We start from the raw sequence: 20,942 nt of genomic DNA, 5'->3' as shown, positions 1-20,942 counted from the left end.
TCAAAGGATTCCCACTCCTTTCAGGGCTATCCAACACTTCTTCTTTCAGAGTGTGTGCAGATGTTCTTATATCACAAAATGTGCTTTTTTCTATTCCTATGTGAAATACATTGTGGATGACCGGTGAAAGTATGCATTTCAGTTTGTGTGTGACCGATCAATTACGCTGGTGAGCAAGTCAGTGTGAAAAGGAAAAGAAAACGTCAGAAAGGATGCACAGTTGGGGGGGTACGAGTGTTTCCCCGACTATTTGGAGTCATTGCTATGTCAAGAAATGTGCGAAGTCATCAGCTCAGGGGAAACTCTATACAGTGACAAGTCTCTTTTAGTATTCACATCAAGTGTCCAAAAAAAGATCTTCCCACAATTCAGCTTGTTTCCCTTCACAGTACTACCCAAACACTGCACAGCAGTAGAGCAAACACACAGAGCCTGTTATACCCAAGCAAAAAAGGCAAGCAAGTTCCTAAACAAGCACAAAGGTCTTATCACAAACAGCATAGTTTAGGCTCAAGATTATGCAAAATAGAAACCGTAATCTGTCTCATTTATCTGTATGTCTGTACAATTTTGCAGCAAAACAAACATTTGCATCTCAACAGAGATTAAGGTTTAAGCGAATATACAAACACCCGTCTGAAAGCGAGAGACGTTCCGCTATACACAAAGTAATGCTAAAATTACTCGCCTAAATAATCCGTGGGTACACAGTGTTCACCAAACCTGCTGCGTGAGGTTAAGTAATCAAGTGGCGGATTTATCATCTATCAAAGCAGAGAGTAAATAATTACCTCGGGTCGCCGAGCTGTGCACATAGTTTGCTTTAGGAGGAGTGGCGGTGGTGTGGGTCATACCTCGCATTCTCGGGAGCCTGAGATGGTGTAGGTGCAGGGTCCGGTCCCGTTCACGAGCACGTCCATGGCCTCAGAATTGGTGGGCTTGTAGTCCACATAGTACTCCTGCAGTGGAGAGCTCAGGGTGCGCTCCGTCTCTCTGGCTTTCTTGCGACGTTTGCGGGCTGCTGCCGAATGCTCCTGCAGCTGCTTGACGCTACTAGGATAGCGCTTCCAAGACACGTAGATAACCAACAGGATCATGGCAACCGATAGAAAAAGGGCGACGCTTCCAGCCACAATCTTATGGAAGGACACGGGTTCCATGTCTTGTTCTGGCGGAGGTGCCACAGGGGGGGTAACAGCTGACAATGTGGGGCCTCTGATAGACCCCTCTCCTCTCTTTCCAGGACTAGTGGGAAAAGCCAGAATAGCTGGGCGGCGTTCAGTCTGCACAGGGATGCTGGACGGGGATGGAGGAATACTCACAGTGAGCGTTGCCGGTTGGTTCGATTGACAAACACCAAAAGCTTCGACAGCGTCCATCACTTTCTCACCCTGGGCTTTCTTGGGGGAGGCGCAGATCATCGTGGTCTCCTTTGCACCTTTGAAATTCCTCAGCCATGACACCAGAGGACAGATCGCAGGGCTACAGTCCCATACATTCCCAGCTAGGCTAATCGTTGTCAGAGAGATCCAGGCATCAGCCACCTCCTGGGAGATGTTGGTCAGCTTGTTGGAGTCCAGATTGAGGGTCTGGAGGTTGGGTAGGCATTGGTAAACCACAGCATCAACTTCCATCAAATCATTTCCAGACAGATCCAGTTTCTGGATGGAGGCCCAAGTCCAGGTCAGGCCCTGGCTCATTGAGCGAATGCGATTCCACTGCAGGTAAAGCGCCCGCAGATTGTAGAGGCGAGGGAAGTGTGAGAAATTGATCTTTGAGAACTGATTATGCTCCAGATGCAGCTCAGTGAGCTTCACTAGGCCTGAAAATGCATTCCGGGTGATACTGCGCAGGCGGTTGTATCCCAGATCCAGAAACTCAAGATTTCTGCAATCTTGGAAAAGACGCATTGGGACGGTTTTAAGGGAATTTGACCGTATGTGTAGGCTGAGAAGCTTCCGTAGGCCCTGGAACTGCCCAGGCTGCAAGGCTTGCAGTTTGTTATACGACAGGTCCAGATTTCGCAAATTAGGGACAGGGTGGAATGTGGTGTTGTGGAGGGACGTGATCTTGTTGGAACTCAGGATCAGCTCCTTGAGCCTGCGGACCCCCTGAAAGGCCATTACATCCACAGTGGCAATGTAATTGTGGTCCAAGTAGAGCCAGATGAGGTGGTTGAGGCCTACAAACTGGCCTGCTCGAAGACTGACGAGGCTGTTGTACCGTAAAGACAGGCCTTCACAGCCTCCAGAGAGGTTCTTGGGGACATCTCGAAAGGCGCTTGACTCACAGTAGACAATTTTCCCATCACAGCGACAGCTCTTGGGGCATTGGCGCTCGCTCAAAGATGGATTTGCCGCCAGCCACACCTGCATCAGGAGTTGGACCACTAGCCAGCGACGCCGCAGAGCAGAGCCTGTAGAAATGAGAGAAAGGGGGAGAGGAGAAACAAGTTCAGCACATGTGATTTGAACAACAACAAAAACCTTTATAGTTTCCCTCTGGTAGACAAATGCTTGCCACACACTGAGTAGTTTTCCATTGTTCAGTATTTGAAAAAAATGTTGTCCAATACCTGAAATAAAATCAGGATATATTTAAACCCACTCAGACATGACTTGTTGCCCAATACAAAGACAAGGCTCAGCAATCTTGTCAGTTTTTGCTGCTAACTTCTGAATAAGTATCCTGAGGCAAACATTTTGTTTTGGAATTTATTGGTTCGCACAATTTGAAAATACAGAAACATAACAAATAACAAATGATAAGCAGTGCAGGAAGAGACAAAAAACCAGCTGGCCTTATTTGGAGCCTCCACCTCCATTATGTTAAAAATCACAATGTTATAGAAAACACAAGATCAATATATAAACAATAGCTTAAAGTCAGACATTGTATTTGCTTCTTCAATTAGATGGGATGTTTTATTATCAAGAAACAATACTGCTGCTTAGGGGTGTAACGGTTGCGGTTCACATAATTCACGGTTCGGTATGTACCTCGGTTTGGGGATCACGGTTCGGTACGGGTTCGGTACAACAAGAAAAAGCTAAAAAAGTCCCAAATGCATAATTCCAGGTTTGTTGTTATTTATTTTTGAACAGTAGTGCAAGATTCAGTATACAAATTATAATAATTATTGAATAATCAACTGTATTACACAGTTAAAAACAAACCACAAACAGTACCACACACACTCAGATGGCCATATTCAGGGTTCGAGTTATGTGGGAGCCAATGGGAGCTGAGCTCCCTTAAGGAGGGTCTGAGCTCCCACGGACGCAGTGAAATCCTACATCTGTGGGGGTCGCTAATACATTACCAACAAACATTATTTTAATCACAAATAATGCATGTGTCAATGTAATGAGTATTATTTACGTTAACGAGGTAAATAGGCTAAAAGAAAAACATGTTTTCCAAAAGAACTACGCATCTCTTGAATGACCTCCAATGTGTGCAATACATTATTAGGCAATCTATGCCTGTGAGCGTGCAACGCGCGAGCCGAGAATCTGTGTGTGCGTAGTTGAACCTTTTCATATTTAAATTTGTAGCAAGTAGAGGGCTGCTGCTGTGTGTGTGCGTGTGCGCACACGTTAGTTTTAAAGACCCCCATATAGCTCAGTTTATAACACGAACCCTGACCATATTATCTATAATGGCTGATGTCAAACAAAAAGGTTTCATCAAGCTGTGAAACTAAAAAGAATGTCTTGAAAATATTACAAAATAAATAATAAGAAAGTGTTTCAAGGGCGCATAGCCGTTGAAATATGACAATAGCTTCCGTTATTTATGTTGGTCTCTCGGCTCTCATGTCTTTTGGCTTCTTAAAAAACAACGGGGAGAAGCTGTTGAACTGCTGCTGTCTTTCGACGGGCTCCGGTGAATGGCAAATCTGGGTGATGCCTGCTGATATGATTTAGCATGTTTGGCGTGTGTCCCATTAGCATACCGCACCGCTGTCGAACAACGCCGACACACCATCCTCCCAATTCACCACTCGCACTCCATTGTTATTGTAGTCCACAGGGAACCAGAAATGTTCCCACACAGCTGATTTAAAAGAAGCAGGCGGGTTCTAGCTCCTGTGTGTTATCTGAAATCACCATACTAACTTCTCTTCTTCTTGTATTTTGTTCGTTTTGTTGTGTTTTCTTCTTGTTCTTCATTTGTTGTTTAAGGGCGGCAGGCAAACAGCTTTTAAGCGCAATACCGCCCCCTGGATTATAGTGTAATGGATACTGCCCTGAATGACAGACTTTTTCCCTTCATAAAAAAAGCGTATTCGTCGTGTGACCGCGTGTGCCGAACCGTGACGTCCGAACCGTGAGGGTTCGGGACGAATACGGATACCGTTACACCCCTTCTGCAGCAGCAACAAAAAGCTTGTACTCACTGTATTGATTAATGTATGTGGATCTACTTTTAAATGGCACTAACCCCTTTGCCAAAATCCATTAAAAAAAACTTGAAATAAATGTCACCAAACATCAAACTTTGGAAGTCAAGTCAATCAGAAATATGTGCTGCTATATGCTAGATCATTGCACAACTTATGTATTTACTTCTCTATAGTTATATATTAGTTTGTAAGTTAACCTCATGTTCTTCTAATTCCTATTTAATTGAGTTACCAGTGCAGATGGTGCTGCTTTTTGTTGCTGCTGCAGAAGGGACATATTGGCAGGCTTTGGCAAAACATGTGCCCTCTAGGAGCTCTTAAATACAGGAAGTGGCCATTCAGGATGTACCAAGTGGGGCCACATTATTGGGGGGATCGTGATTTCTAGTTTGGACATTCTAGTTTATTTAATAGGACTTAATCAGTATAAATGGGTCATCAAACAAAACAAAAGCACCATAAACAAACTATTTTATCTGGACACTGAGTCTGTAATAAAGTTTTCATGCATTAGATGAGTTTACTTCTCTTAAATTGACCTTTTTAATTAAAGAAATTGCATGCAGATTTTCTGGGTAAATGTAAACCTATTGTTTGTGAGTCATCAGCTCAATCCCTCACACTTCAGGAAACTTTTCCATATCCTGATTGATGTAAAGACGTCAGAACTTGTGAAAACATCTTGTATCTGTGAATGATGACTCACAACCCCCCAAGGCCCAAAACCCATGGGAACTACTTCGTATATAGATCAAGAAGTAAAAGGAAGCAGGATTACAATATATTTCTAGAACAGGCAGCATGTATGTCATGCTTTTGAAAACTAGAATCCAGAGGACAGCTTGGTAAATGTAACATCTAAAATCAAATAAGATGAAAATATTATAAATAATGCAACGTGAACAAATCACTGCAATGTTGGGAATGAAAAATAAGTATACAAATAAGATTCAAGGGTATTACAAGTGAGATATTACCAGCTGTTAATACAAAAAAAATTATTTCGATATATTGTCAACTTTATTTGGTCATTTAATGAGATAATTCAAATTTCTATTTTAATGAAAATATGTTTTACTCAAGCGTAAAGCATAGTCTACATTGTATGGACAAATACCACAAACGACATGGTTTTAGCTGTTTCGATTGATGTCATTTACGCTGTATGTGTCACGATCTGTCTTTGTGGTGTTTTGTCTTGTTTGGATCTGTCTGTGGTTCCCTGTCGTTAGTTTCCCTGGTGTGTCTGATTACCCGATTGTGTTCACCTGTGGCCCCTGTGTTTTCTCCTCCCTCCTCACCTGTGTCTTGTTTGTGTGATTAGTCTTGTGTGTATTTAAGTTCTGTTTTTTCTGTCTGTCTTTGTCGGTTCGTCTTTCGTTGTTGACTGTGTTCACCGGTGAGTGTTCTGTCTGTCCAAGTTCTATTTTCGTTATCCTTGAAATAAAGGTATATCAGTTTAATCTGCATTTGGGTCCTGCTTCCTTCGCTCTACCGTGACAGAATGGTTACAATGAATACAAACTGACAACCAGCGTTGAATCAAAGCAATTTATAATTTTGCTCAAGCACATCTTTATCTCTGTATTCAGTCATCCCGTAAGTTAGCATTGCACTAATGGCGTAAGCAGATAAGTTATGAAAGGCAGCCTGTACCGAGAAAATTAACATTCAAGAGCCGCTGGTTGTGTATACAATCCTGGAGGCATTTGAATGCAGACTCCAGCCATTTCATGTATAACTAAACCGAAGCTGTACGAGTTCAGCATGAATCATCGATCCTTCTTTCCGCGGGTTCAAATAATACAATCAGCATGGACCCTATGGAATTACATAACTCATCTCTGCCAAATAAATAGCAACCTGACTGCCAACATTTGTCCGGAGTGTGAATACACGTCTATGTATATGTGCTAGTAGTTGATAGTGGATGATCTCTTCCAAATACTGCTTGAGAAGCGAAGAACTGTGGTTAGCAGCTTCCTGTGATATCGCTCCTTGTTCTGAGGTGACACAGCGTTGTTTCCATTAAAATCGTTCCCCTTTACAGAGGCTCTAATGATGTGTCATTAAGATACATTGATTTCCCCTTTGAGGGGGGAGGGGGGGGGGGTCACTACTTATGTATGTTTCCAAAGGCAGTATCATCGAGTATGGACCATTATGACAGTGAGATAAGATTAAGATGACAGGGTGGAAGTAGTAGATCTTTTAATTAGCTCGCAAAATGTATATTGCCGGTGATTAATTCACCTAAAAGTAATGCGTTATATGTACATGTGGTACATTCAGGAAGAGTGGCTGAGAGGCATAATAGAGCATATGCTAACCAACATAGCCATTTCCCTTTTTGCATCTGCTGATCCTGTGTGTGTGTGTGTGTGTGTGGTGTGTGTGTGTGTGTGTGTGTGTTGTGTGTGTGTGTGTGTGTGTGTGTTGTGTGTGTGTGTGTGTGTGTGTGTGTGTGTGTGTGTGTGTGTGTGTGTGTTGTGTGTGTGTGTGTGGTGTGTGTGTGTGTGTGTGTGTGTGTGTGTGTGTGTGTGTGTGTGTGTGTGTGTGTGTGTGTGACTAAGAGAGCGCGAGAGACACGCGTAATGTTTCTTTTCCGATTAATCTTTCATCAATACTTACAGATGGAGGGGAACCGTGGAACATTACAGATCATTTGTGTTGGCTATTTATAATGCCCGCAGATCAATCACGTGTCTTCAATTTTGCTAAATGTTTCAACTAGAAAGATCACAAGGTGCTGTATTTTTTAGAGCAGCCAATTTGTCATGTTTCTCACAAGTTTCCGAAAGTTACTAAATTGCCAACAACACTGTTCATCAAAGTGTTACGATAAGAAAACAAATAGAAGTGGGAAGAGAATACCGATAAAGAACAACGCCCATGTGTAATGTTCCGTGTACATTCAAAGCACATTGTAATAGACTGGGGACAGAACATGTGGGCTTTTTAAATGTTGCATTTGACTCGCTGTAGAAACAGCCCCTATTGCTTTTATTTCCCACGTGCATAATAGGCTTGCTTTATTAGAAGTGACGCCGCCATCTCTTTCAGATTGAGCCTGCCTCACAAGGCACCTCTCTCCCCCTTCCTGACACTGTATGGGTTTTAATGAGCGCTCCGTGCGCTAATGACTCTGTAAGCCATCTCCTTCCCTTACTATTCCTCTAATCTTATTCACAAAGGTTCACACGTCACCCTCTGAGTTGTCACTCACTGGTTTGGGTTCTCTATTACCTCTTACCTGATGCATCTTTCACCATTACCCTTCTCATGCTGAATCTACATGTGCAATTTATGTCCTGTATGAAATCTGCTAGTTATACATGTCCTTGGACCCTGCCACCATTGACATTCTTATATAGTCTATTCTTTATGCATGTGTTCAAAACCACCTCCTCACTTTCCTCGTTGATTTCCATTTTCGCCCTCCAACCGCCTTCAATTCAAAACCTTTATTTATCCAGGTAAAATCCCATTGAGATCAATGATCTCTTTTTCAAGGGAGACCTGCAGCAGTAGGTTCCACAAGAAGACATAAACAACAGAACAACAAAAGGACATCATACAGCTTTCTTGCTCTACAGCTTTTAGTATAGCATTTTTCTTGCTTTCTTTTTAGTGTTCCATATGATAATATATAGCCCTGCACGTACTCATGTTTTCTTGTCACCCAACACAGTTACCTGTCTGAATCCAAAATGAATGGATAAGTCTAAGCTGAAGTTTGTCTAAAGGCATGCAGGTAATGCTTTGTTATGTAGCAGACAGACCTGCTGTCCTCAGCAAGGGAAGATAGCTGTTTCTGCCTCTCAACCCTAACACATAGAGGGAGTGAGTGCACTTTACTGCTGACCTAAAATAAAACCAAATGTAGCTTAATAACTTGGCAAATGGACTCGCTAACTGGTGCACTTTGGGGTGCACACAAGTGGCTCATTGCTATATGCTGCCTGTCATTGACAAAACTGCTCCCAGCCTCAGCCTTGACTGCACATAGAGGCTGGACAGCAGCCGAAAACATAGGGAAGGCGGTCCCCAGACCAGCCTAAGCTATCCTATTAGCCTCCAATTATCTTTGAGATGATAGCGAGGCCTGCCAAGTTAGACCTCTTTCAACCGTGGTTGGAAAACATTGTGTCCGGGTGTGCTCGTGTTGTATTTGCAGAACTGATTAGGAAGAGTACAGAATAGAAACGGCAGGGAGGATTGTCATGAATACTCTGCACACACGCATGACCAATCAGCCTTAACCCTTCCTTAGCAATGGAGTCTCACATCTCACATCCGCTAGAAATGGTTCCTTAATAACTTGAGGATGTGAACTAACGAGTATCAAGCATCAAAGAAAGGTCTTATGTCAATTGAGACCATTCAATCCTATTTGTACTCAGATGTATAACAAACGACTATTTATAGACCTATAAAGTGGCTTATTTTGCTCAATATTTTATTATATTAGAAACAATATCAAGTGTTACTGTTGAATCATGGTATGGTGTACTCAATTTGTAGCTCAATCATTCCAGCTTAAACCAACTTGAGCAGTATTAACATGTATATTGTAGATATTGAATGCTGGATCCCAAGTGCTTCAAGCTATTGATTTTTTCTGTAAAAATAACCAAATGCAAATAACAAATGCCCTGATATTGCCTTCAGTGGGGCTTTCTGATCCCCTTGCTGGATGCATTGGGGCCAGCAAAAGGTCATCTGTTGCCCGCTGTGAACTCTCAGAGAAGCCAGTAGCATTGCATCTATTTTATTTCATATTACTGAGGTAGAGTGTGAAATGTAATTTAGCTGTTTGAATTGATCTTGAAGCTCTGGCTGCCTTATTACACTCCCTGCCATACTGTTCTCTTCCTGCAAAGCAGATCTCTAATGATATGGCCCATGAAACATAAGTGCGTCGCATGCTGTTAATGAAGAGCATCACAGTCAGCTGGATAACTGAGACTACAGGGCCACATAATCACCGAATAAGTGTGGGCAGCAGCATGATGCTATGTGGTTGACAAAAGCTGCAGTTTTTCAGGCAAATGTGTTGTGTGTGTGTGTGTGTGTGTGTGTGTGTGTGTGTGTGTGTGTGTGTGTGTGTGTGTGTGTGTGTGTGTGTGTGTGTGTGTGTGTGTGTGTGTGTGTGTGTGTCAAACTCGCTGCAACTCCAGTATGCAGGGCTTTTCCTCACACGCTCTGATATTCAATTAGGAAACAGGCCCATAAACTAGACTCCTATGATTAACCATGTATGGTTGCTTTGCAGTGCACATAAATTACGTCTGGGCTCCTACGGGCCTGTACTGTATGGCTTTCTGTGCTGTTGTAGCTTATATTGATGCGGTGCAGTAACCCACCGTGGGTCGATGCATCATGCAGCCTCGCAATTAATGGCACAGCACCACCAGTGAACTTGGCCATCTGTATACCGGTTAAGAATGACTGGGGAGATTAGGCTACACCGGACAATAAAATTAGACAAGGAGCATGCAGAAGATGGAACCCAAATAATTGGCAAATTGGGGGGGAAACGGATAGCCAGTCATTACCAAGGAAGGGACAGAGTTAGAGAAGGGTTGAGGAGGGTGGTTACGAGTGTGACAACGTGCATAAGGGAAACAGACCGAGGCTAAATGGTTAATTATCCTTATATATAACTGAGAATAAGATGGGGAAAACACGTGCATGAGAGAAAAACCATGATGCATTACTAAAGGAGTGGGGCATTGTCCACACACACACACACACACACACACACACACACACACACACACACACACACACACACACACACACACACACACACACACACACACACACACACACACACAGTGTACTGATATATTGACAGTTTTCAATTAGGAGAGTCCCTTTTTTAAAAAGCAGGTGCAGAATACGAAGGCTTTCTTGAATGAGAACCAGAACCATGCACGACTCGGTGCCTTAAATCAGCCCACAAGAGTTGTTTGGAAGAGGCGTTAGAACTGAGGCTGATACTGGACAATGGAAACATGCACAGATGAAGCACAAATCAATGATTATGCAGGGCCACGCTTTATAAAGTTGACTGGCTTCCAACATTTACCGTGATTAGCATTTCAGTCCATGCCAATGAGCAAAACACTCTAACTAGTCAAGACAACAAGGGATTGACCTCATTTGGAAAACAGGTTTTTATGCTTTTACTGGTGATTTTAGAAGCAGATTTGTAAGCACACAGAGGTGCAAACAAATAAAAAAATAAGTATCCTTAGGCTCTATGCTATGGCCAGGAAATGGAGGAAAAACAGATTGCAGCCCTGCGACTGACACACTATACAAGCACAAGCTTCACCCACATCTCCCAAGCCCCCCGAAGCACTTCAATGAAAAACACCTTATGATATTACAAAAATACATTTTAAAAAGACGACAAATTCTGATGAGAACAACCCATTCTGCTCCAGAGACACGATGCATCTTGGGTTTTTTTGTTAGAAAGAAGGACAACTGGAGAATAATTTGGAATCACGCTACTTGATAAAAAAGACAAATATAACTTACCCATATCCGCTTATCTGTCAGCTCCAGCCTACAGGTTTTAATGGCTTCTACTGCGCGACACCCGAGTCCGCATGACGCGCTCTCCACAGACAGGTACCGTCCTAATCCACTAGCCCGGTCTCTCCGCGCAGCCGCCGACTCCAAAGCGCACCTGCCCTTTACTCTCCCGGACCTGGATGTGCTATCCGGTTTAGTGCTGCATGTATAACCGTGCAGTCGAAGCTGGTCCAATGTTATTTACCTCCAACTCCAGATTAAAAGGGTTAAAAATCCCGTTTCAGAACTCCTTATCCATGTCTTCGAAGCGAGGGAAGCTTTTTTTTTTCAAGTTACAGACAAAAAGAGTACCGCAGTAAGCGCAGACAATAACCAAGCCAAATCCAGGGAATTCATGCCAGTCTTAGAAGAATCCGATCACACAACTTGACAAGTACAGTGGCACGATGCACAAAAAAGGGACGTAATTCTCCAAATGCATCCCCTAGATTCTTCTCCCGGTGTATTTTTTCTCATAAGAATGCTCAGTGTGATCCGCGCATGGCGCACAGAGGAAAGTGGCGTTCGGTTATCCAAGTCTCTGCGGAACGCTGTCAACAAGCCTCGCGAAATTATTAAGAATCATCCAAATATCAAGCTTTCTTTCCAAATCCTGCTTTCGTTTTCGCTGCTGCCCGGTTTCAGATGCAGCATGACGCTGTTGTAAATCACGTCTGCATGTCAAGGCAACTTTGTCAGGCAGAATCCGAATGCCCTCTTCTGGTGAGAGTGCGACCCGTGAACTTGTCCAAGGGTGCTTCGTGAGTTGAATGTTTGGGTATAGCATGGTTTATAAAAAAGATATAATAATAAATTGGGTTGACACGGAAATGGATCCTCTCATCAGTGAAAATGAAAACAATTACTAAAAGCAAGATTTGAGTTCGTAACCAATTCTAGCTTTTGCTTGGACACATACAAAATGTTTTGTGAAGACATTTTAATCACCGTTTTTGTTAAAGAACATTTGAATTTGGTGATGATAATGAATACATTATCATTTACTCAATATAACCTTTTATTTCCTGTAGTGTGTGTGTGTGTGTGTGTGTGTGTGTGTGTGTGTGTGTGTGTGTGTGTGTGTGTGTGTGTGTGTGTGTGTGTGTGTGTGTGTGTGTGTGTGTGTGTGTGTGTGTGCTCTTTTATATTTTTGAGGGCCATTTTGAGTGTGAGATCTTCAGATTTTAAGACCATTCGATTTATTTTAAGACTCAGTTAAAGGTTAGATGTTAGACCTATAGATAAAAAAAAAGGTGTTATGATTATTGTGGTCAAGTATTTAGTTGTGTGTGGGTGTTCATCTATTTGTGACAGGGCCAGTTTGAGTGTTACATTTTAAAATGTGTGCACAATCCTAAGGTTTTTTTTTTTAGGTGGTAAAACTCAGTTTCAGGCTATGTTTTAGACTTGTATGATGGTGTGGTTTATAGTAATTGTGGTTACATTCAAGGAAATACAGTATGATCCGAGGGTCCTTACAAGTAGTCTATACCCATATGCACAACCCCTTATGTGTGTAAAATGAGATCCATTTAAAAAGGCAGTTACACACATTGTCACTGAAACATCGAGTGCGGAAGGACGCTGTCCATGGTGCTGACATGGTATATTACAGCATGACCCTGATTCCTACGTTCTGTGTAATCAGGAGAGTATACGGTAGATTGAAACCAGAAGTTATAAACAGATTCTACTTAAAATTCCACACTGTGCCGCTTGAAATGTACCAATAGTAAATCGACACCGGCCCCCGCTGCTTAACCCCTCATGTATTTTTAAAGCGTGTATTTAAGGGAGGCATAGGCCGCTGAATTGTTTATGTGAATTGCATCTTCACTGTTGCCCTCTTCTTTTACATTTATATTTAGCTGGCCTTCTACTGACATCCATGTGATCTATTAATAACTCTAAAGTGAAATACATGATTTGTTAATACATCATAAAATGCCTTGCTGGCACAGATGCTGGATCTTTGGGTTTTCGTATACCCAACATAACATTGGACAGTGATATTCAGTAAAAAGGAAACGATTCAAAAAACAGTATAACTCCTAACTAGAACATATCAGTGAGTCATAAGAGTCACACAACTCTAAGAAAATAACAAGGGTAAGAACAACCAACAGAAAACATAACATATACAAATATTAAAAAAAAGCTTGGTTTTGCTTTGCTGAATTTATTTTAATAGACTTACCACTATACTATACTATTCCGAGAAAATCTGTAAGGCGTTAACCAATCACAACAGAGCTAGCCAGCTAACCAATTAGAGCTGGCACACATACAAGCATGTACACATGTGACAGTAGGGGCACAACATACAAATATGAAGAGTTTCCCTCCACTGTTTTGTAGAAAAATGTTGTCCATTAAAAAACATTTAACCTCACTAGTCAAACACATAGTATGACGGAAAAGCCAACAGCCGGGAAGTCAAAAAGTATACTTTCCTGAATAATATAATATCCTCATTGCACCAAGTCACAATCACTTCCTTTAAGTGCTTTATTGTTGAGGTATAGTTTGCATTTATGTACTTTTAAGCCATTTATTCTACGCAAAATAGAATAGTTTTTCAGCATAGTTCGTTTACTTAGGTAAATATGACTTCCACCACTATTCCTTTGTTCAAAGTATCCATGGATCCCTTGCTTAATAGAACACAAAGTAATTGTGGGTGGGTTGATGTATGCCTCACACTGTGGAAGGTCGTACTATGTCAATGCAAATCTCCCCGAGCAGTGTTGTAAGCGAGCATGGGGTTTTATTCCCCGCAGCACCTCTTGCTCTTTCCCTCAGCTAATCACTTGCTATGTGATTGCCACCAAACGGCCCTCTTCACTTGATCTAATGGTATATTATATTCAAGCATACTAATCAGCATTGGTGAGACATGTCACATGAATGTCAATGATGACTTTGAACTATATCACGTACTTTTACGGTAATCCTGTACATAAATTAGTAGTTTCTCATGATACTTTTCCACAATCCTATTCAATCTCAGTGCTGGTTAACCGTTTTCAATGCACCTCTCACAATGGAGCCCACCATGGTCCAACAACCATCTCAAAATTCAGCATCTTGCACTGTGGCTGAGCCTCAGCATTTGCTCCCATGCAATTTGGCTGATGACTTTCCTCCTGGATGTGGTTCAACAAGCAGAGGCCATTCTGCTGACGGCGCTGAAACAATTAATACCCTGTGAAGTTATGGAGATACAGACAGCGCCAGCCCACAGCCGAGCCGACAGCAGTCAGGAAATATAACCGTGCGATGTACCCTCACCTTTTCTACTCCTCCACTGAATTGCCTCTGCTTGTTGGTTTAAGTGTCTGTCAGTTATTCAACATTAGGCAAGGAGGGGGGGGGGGGGTGAATTCAGTGGCCTTGAATAGAAGAATTGCTCTGTGTTTGTTGCCCAGCAACGTTTACATGCCGAACAATCATTAGGGTCTCAAATGTTAAGGCCGTGATTTTATTAGCACTGCATTTTGAGCTCTCTCAGAACCTCCTGATCGAATGGAACAAACATCCAAACATGCTTTTAAATATGTTTGTTTCTTAAACCTTGAAAGAAGAAGAAGATTCTGAAATGGAGGACTTAATAAAAATATAATTTGTGTGTATATACTGTATATTGAATATATTCATTATGCGCAGTACGGATAAACTATCATGCGAGATTGGAACATTTAGATAATTATGTATTTTCCATTGTTACATTTAAGCGAATAAATTATAAGCCAATAATGCAAAGCCACATTGCTTTCATTACATAACACTTCCATACAGTAGGTAGTAGCCATATTGTATCCTCAAATGTGCACAAACTATAGGTTATGAACTTATTTAAAATACAAAAAGGTACAAATATCAATTGTCTTTTTCATCTGAAAGCAATTAATAAGGTTATTATCCGTCATGAGTATCAGCGGAATAAATACATTGCGCTCGATCCAAACTAAGTCAAACAGATGTCTGAATGCATAAATAAAGGTCATCTTTGTTGTTTCAAATCCCATAGCAATGCTCCTGGGAACCAAAAAGAAAAATGGTTGTATGGGCCCTTCGTTTCTTGCTTTTGGTAGAATAATAGAGATACAAGGTCAATACGAGACAACCTGAGCCACACATGGATGAACAAGCTGTGGATGATTCATTGACTAACATGTATGGGTAAATGTATGGCCTTCACAGGTACATGTGTTCTGTCTAAGTGCTTCTGACAACAGAAGATATTTTCAGAGTTTCTCCAGGGGTGAGAGACAGCTCCGCTTTGTCCTTCCCTTGTTCACATTAGACTGGGACTTGTTCTCTCTGGTGTTCTTCTCTTTTCCCATTTCCTCTGATCTTAAGCCTGGCAGAATCATCTTAACCTGCCTCAAGGCAATTTTCAACCTGACACCTGAGTTTCTCGAGTTCACATATTAATGTGAATCATCGAGCAACTATCCAGGGACAGCTTATACAGCCGACACCATACGGAAATAAAAAGTGTTCCCTTTGGATTTTTTCTTTTTTTAAAAAGGTGTTTTTAGTAGAAAGAATCTTGTGTTGCCGTGGTAGCTACAGCAGACGGCGTAGTTGTAAATCTCTATTTTGCAGGTCGCTTCCATTAACCTTTACCTCAAGCTGGGTTCCAATCTGGAGAGCTGTGTTCCACACTATGCAGCTCCTGTTGGGGCTGAGGTGTTTGGGTTGGATGTACATGAAACTGAACACATGTACGGAACATGTTAAACAAACAGGCTTCTGTTAGTATTGATCGAAGTGGGAAGATCTAGAACCCTAAGCTGCATTAGTATCTGTATAACCTTCAGCCCAGTGATTACATATTCCCTTACAGTGTGGCAAACATTTATATATGACAATATTGGTGCCGTGTTTGAGAATTGTTTGTATAACACATCAATAAAAAAAAGTGGGCAGTAAATCTGTGTAACTAAAATCAGAGGGAATGTTAGCCATAGCTAGCTAGCCATGTTGCTGTCGTTGTTTTGCCATTTTTTAGTCATGTAAATCCTTAAGCCTATTAAGAAATACAAATTAATAACCAATACAACATTTAAAAAGAAAGACATTCGAACATTTAGCAGATCTTTTCGGTCCATAACATAGTACTCTATGGCCCATGGATTTTTGAGATATAATGAAAAGTTTATATAATTTTGAGCTCATTTCGTTCAGTGGATAGTTTCACAGTTTGAGAGGGTTTTCATTATAATCTTGCTGTTATTTTATCATGCAATGACAGTTTTCTGCTAAACAAACTTCTTTAAAACACACCTTTTAATAAAAGGTATTGAATTGTGTTAACATGACCCACTGTTGTTTTTATATACTATCAATCAATCAATCAATGTTTATTTATATAGCCCAATATCACAAATGTTACATTTGTCTCAGTGGACTTTGTACAGAACTACAGAATATCAGTATGACAATATGACACCCTCTGACCTTTGACCCTCACATCATACAAGGAAAAACTTCCAGAGAAAACCCACAGTTTAAAGGGAAAAATGGGAGAAACCTCAGGGAGAGCAACAGAGGAGGGATCCCTCTCCCAGGACGGACAGACGTGCAATAGATGCCGTGTGTAAATTGAAAAGATAATACATTTGCAGCATAGGTAGTCCAAATGTTTGGAAATGCATGTGTGTATAATAGGAAGATGAATCCACGAGGATATCCATCCAGGACCTATGATCCAGGACCACAGCCACGACTCAAGATCCAGGGCTCGCGATGCAGGACACAGGACCGCAGGATCATCCATGACTCCGGATCCCGCGTATATAGACACCAAACTAGAAAACATGTAGCACAAAAGCAGTCAAATAAGCAATGCTTACTGTGCATTCTGATACGTCTGCTGGTGGCTGATTCTGTGCGGCTGAAACTGTCTCCAGATTCAGGATACTCCCATAAGTGAGAAAGGGTGGATTTGTTGAAGGCAGTGGGACCCACAACAAAATGGAGGCAGGTTTGGGTAACAAACAGCTTAATCAAAGTTAGTCAAACTAAAGCTGCTGACAAAAACAAAGACGAAACTGAGGGAGCAGGCAAGCTAACACTAAACAAGGCCGGAACGCAGCGAATCCTCTGGGGACAACGACAACAAACTGAACAAGAACACAGATATATACACACAGAAAAAATCACCTCAAAAGGACACACCTTGAGAGGGTAGGCTAAGCACAACGGTTGATTACACACAGGTGGATCTAATCAGGGTGTGGCAAACAAAAAAGGCGGGAAAACACAGGAGCACATGTCCACATCAAAAACAAGATGGTTCTTTCAAAGTAAGACAGAAAATACAAGAAAGAAGAACATGACACCCACTTCTCATATCATAAATCGAGGCACAGTATTTGTACATGCTTTAAAAATGTATCTGGAGGAGGATTTTAAGTAGTTTAAGATTTCCCAATGCTATGTTTTACTTCCTTAAGTGCCGGTAATAGTTCTCTTTGATTCTCATTATGTATTCAGCACGTTCATAGGTCTTGCTTATTACAGTGTGTGCATAATGTTGTTGGGTGTTTACTTATCTGACTCATTCACCAACTTATCTACATACACTTACTGTGTATGTATACATGCCTGAGTGCACATGCTAATTACAGGGAGTGGTAAGATTACATTACATTGCATTTAGCTGACGCTTTTATCCAAAGCGACTTACAATAAGTGCGTTCGACCAACAAGATACAAACTTGAAGAAAACAGAATCATATAAGTACATCAGGTTTCATAGAGCCAAACATTTCAAGTGCTACTCAACTGGCTTTAGATAAGCCAGTCCTTTATTAGTATATAAGTGCTTTGTTAGTAATTCTATCGCTCGAAGTGGAGTCGAAAGATATGAGTTTTCAGTTTGCGCCGGAAGGTGTGCAAGCTATCTGCTGTCCTGATGTCAATGGGGAGCTCATTCCACTATTTTGGAGCCAGGATAGCAAACCCACGTGTTTTTGCTGATGGGAACTTGGGTCCCCCTTACATTGCGGGTGCAGCGAGTCGTTTGGCTGATGCAGAGCGGAGTGCACGTGCTGGGGTGTACGGTTTAACCATGTCCTGGATGTAGGAAGGGCCAGATCCATTCGCAGCATGGTAAGCAAGTACCAGAGTCTTGAAGTGGATTCTAGCAGTTACCGGAAGCCAGTGAAGGGAGCGGAGGAGCGGAGTGGTGTGGGAGAATTTAGGAAGGTTGAAGACCAGACGAGCCGCTGCATTCTGGATGAGCTGCAGAGGTCGGATGGCACATGCAGGTAGACCAGCCAGGAGGGAGTTACAGTAGTCTAGGCGTGAGATGACGAGAGCCTGGACCAGAACCTGCGTTGCTTTCTGGGTCAGCTGAAGACGTATCCTCCGGATGTTGTAAAGCGTGTATCTGCAGCAGCGGTTTGTAGCAGCGATATTCAGGAACAGTCATCCATCTGTTTGACAAGAATATATTTTCTTGTGCGTTGTCATGGTGTAGTTATATTTCCCGTCCAAAGAAAAAACGTGTGTTTCTTCAATGTTACTTTTGCTTTTTTTAGTCAAAGTAGAGGTTTGTTTAATTCCACGGTTCGGTCAGTAGATTCAGTGTTGGGTTCTCAGGATTCTGAATATATCATTTTAATCTTGACTAAGATTTGTTGGAAGTTTTCCCAGATTCTCTGCTTTAAAATATAGAGGTTTAAAAGATAAATACAATTTGCATTAGTAAAGGATATTTGACTCATTTGCATTGCCTTTGCCACAGCACCCCAAGCACTGAGGGCTTAATCTTTTTTTAACCAAAGGAATTTTTGAATTTTATGAGACATCTGCTTCCATTCGTCATCTTTTATTTGTGTTCCCAACTCTTCTTCTCATTTTATCTTTTTTATTTATCTTTCCTTTTAAGATTTTATAGATATTTCCTACTGTAATTTTAAATAATATGTTGATATAAGTCACGAGATATTTCAAAAGTCAACGGCTCTTCTATATATCTTTATTTTGAGTCCTTTTCAAATAAACTTATAGTAGAATGTTTACATCGGATAACACATTCCTAAACTCAGAAACTAATTGTTGCCCTTGAAACAAGAAATTATAAAATTGTAGATTAGATTTTTTTGGACAGCCCCTATATTTGTACTTTTAGAATAATCCTTTCTTCCCCATAATGTGTTCTCTCAAGGTTCAAGGTTCTTTATTGTCAAACTAACATAGCTATAGAGTAATTATGTCATTGAAAATCTTAGGTCACAGGCCTCTCCAACAATGCAACACAATAATACAGATAAGCAGACAATATTAAAACAATATTAAAATATACTATATTAAAAGTAATACAAAAAGAAAATAGTTTTAAAGAAAGTGAAAAAAAAAAAAGGTAGAATAGTGTAATACGAGTCTATATACAAGTTATACTCAACTGCTTGCTTCCCTGCTTCACGTGTTTTGTCTTGGCAGAGATGTGAGAAATAAGAGGTGGGCATCTGTGTATGGCATTGCCTTGCCATCTGTCCACTGCCCATGGGGTCTCTGTGGACATAAGCTCACATGGGTGGAACATGGGTAGGCAGATAGTTTCCAGTATAGCTCAGGGGATATTCAATGCAAATTCTTAAGCCTTTAAAAAAAAAAGGCAATTCCAAGGAAGATTAAGTACTAAAAGCAGCCAAGTTAGGATTTGGTTTCTTGAATAAACAGGAATGGTGAACTTCCAATAGAAAGACTTCCAGGTTTATTCGCTTCAATTATGTTTTGTATCGCCAATATGTCTTCTACACAGAGAATCTTTCACAAGTGGGAATCAAAAGTAAAGCCCGAAGGATATCTGCTAGTCATTACTACATTTCCAAGAAGCCAAAATAAACCCAATATAAACGCATACATGATGCGTTGTATTGAAAAACGTCTTCTATACAGAGAATATTTTCCAGCTTTGAGGGATCAAAAGTAAAGACCAAAGCATATCTGCTGTAGTCGTTGTTAAATATTTTCTTTAAAAAGGTGATTCCAAGAAGCCAACACAAAGTGATTAGGTTCTTAAAGCACCAAAGTTAAGTTTTGTTTTCTTCAAAGGAATAAGAACGCTGAACGCTTACATTATGTGTTTTATTGCCAATATTTCTTCGATACATAGAATCTTCTACAACCATACGGGGTCAAATGTAAAGGCAGAGGGATGTCTGCTAATGCTCTTGCGAGACGGAATAATTTACATAATGTAGGATGATAAGGATCTATAAACCCAGCAGATCAATGAGGTCCAATTACAGGCCAGTGGAGTTTCTTATCTGCTTCACTTTAACTTTGTGCTGCCTGTGGTCCTCCACTTTCATTAAATCCCCAATGTGATTAGGCCGGCTGATTGGCACAAGTTGAAGATTATCACCCAACGCAATCGCTGTTTTGGCTGCTTACTTATGTGTTCAAAGACACAAGAAAAGCATCCTCAAGGACATGTTGTTACTGAATAACAGCAATGTGTGTCTATGGAGGCAATATCATGGAGCTATTAACATAATCTATCTCATTATGTTCTATAATTCTGGCAATGTTAATGACTGTTTTGCTTGTGCCCTTTGCTAAATGCTATCACCATGAAAAACGGGGTCATAGTTAGGGTTTATTTCCTCCCATCTTGCAGTTTTTGGAGGCCTTTGGGAGGGCTTTGAGCTGTGGGGCTGCACCTTTGTTAAAGTGCATTCACCTGTGAGAGTCAGAGCCATCCAAGGTTATAGCCAGGAGGCACATTTGGGGGGGGGGGGGAGTGGGTAAACAGACTATTTTGCAAACACAGACAAACACAACCTCCACGGATTTTCCTCAAAAATGTAAAAAACCACACCGTTCTTTCATCTCCATTTGCTTTTCTAAGGCTTATGTAGATTTAAGTTTGATTTTTTTCATTGACCGATTAGACAGTTGTGTTTACTTTTCATTTTTTTCACTT

At 41.2% G+C, this 20,942-nt stretch overlaps 1 protein-coding gene across 4 annotated transcripts in view; it reads right to left on the bottom strand.

Annotated features, from left to right (window-relative positions):
* Positions 1-11,687, bottom strand: part of LOC117554906 (leucine-rich repeat transmembrane neuronal protein 4) — a 110,069-nt gene extending 98,382 nt beyond the window's left edge. The window contains exons 1-2 of one of the 4 annotated variants that reach the window (XR_004570334.1): positions 10,961-11,687; positions 792-2,416 (exon numbers count right to left, since the gene is read on the bottom strand). Coding sequence is in view for 3 of the 4 variants with exons in the window: in XM_034229496.1 (XP_034085387.1) it covers positions 855-2,416; positions 10,961-10,964 (1,566 nt within the window). In the remaining variant the exon portion in view is untranslated. Of the gene's footprint in view, positions 1-791; positions 2,417-3,958; positions 4,176-10,960 lie in introns of those variants that run through there. The other 3 variants (XM_034229496.1, XM_034229498.1, XM_034229497.1) reach the window with 3 other exon arrangements.
* Positions 11,688-20,942: the final 9,255 nt, after the last annotated feature.

The sequence above is a fragment of the Gymnodraco acuticeps genome, unplaced genomic scaffold, assembly GCF_902827175.1.
Source record: "Gymnodraco acuticeps unplaced genomic scaffold, fGymAcu1.1, whole genome shotgun sequence".
Classification (NCBI taxonomy): Eukaryota; Metazoa; Chordata; class Actinopteri; order Perciformes; family Bathydraconidae; genus Gymnodraco; species Gymnodraco acuticeps.
The sequence above is the reverse complement of the archived record's forward strand: the minus strand, read 5'-3'. Positions and strand labels throughout refer to the sequence as shown.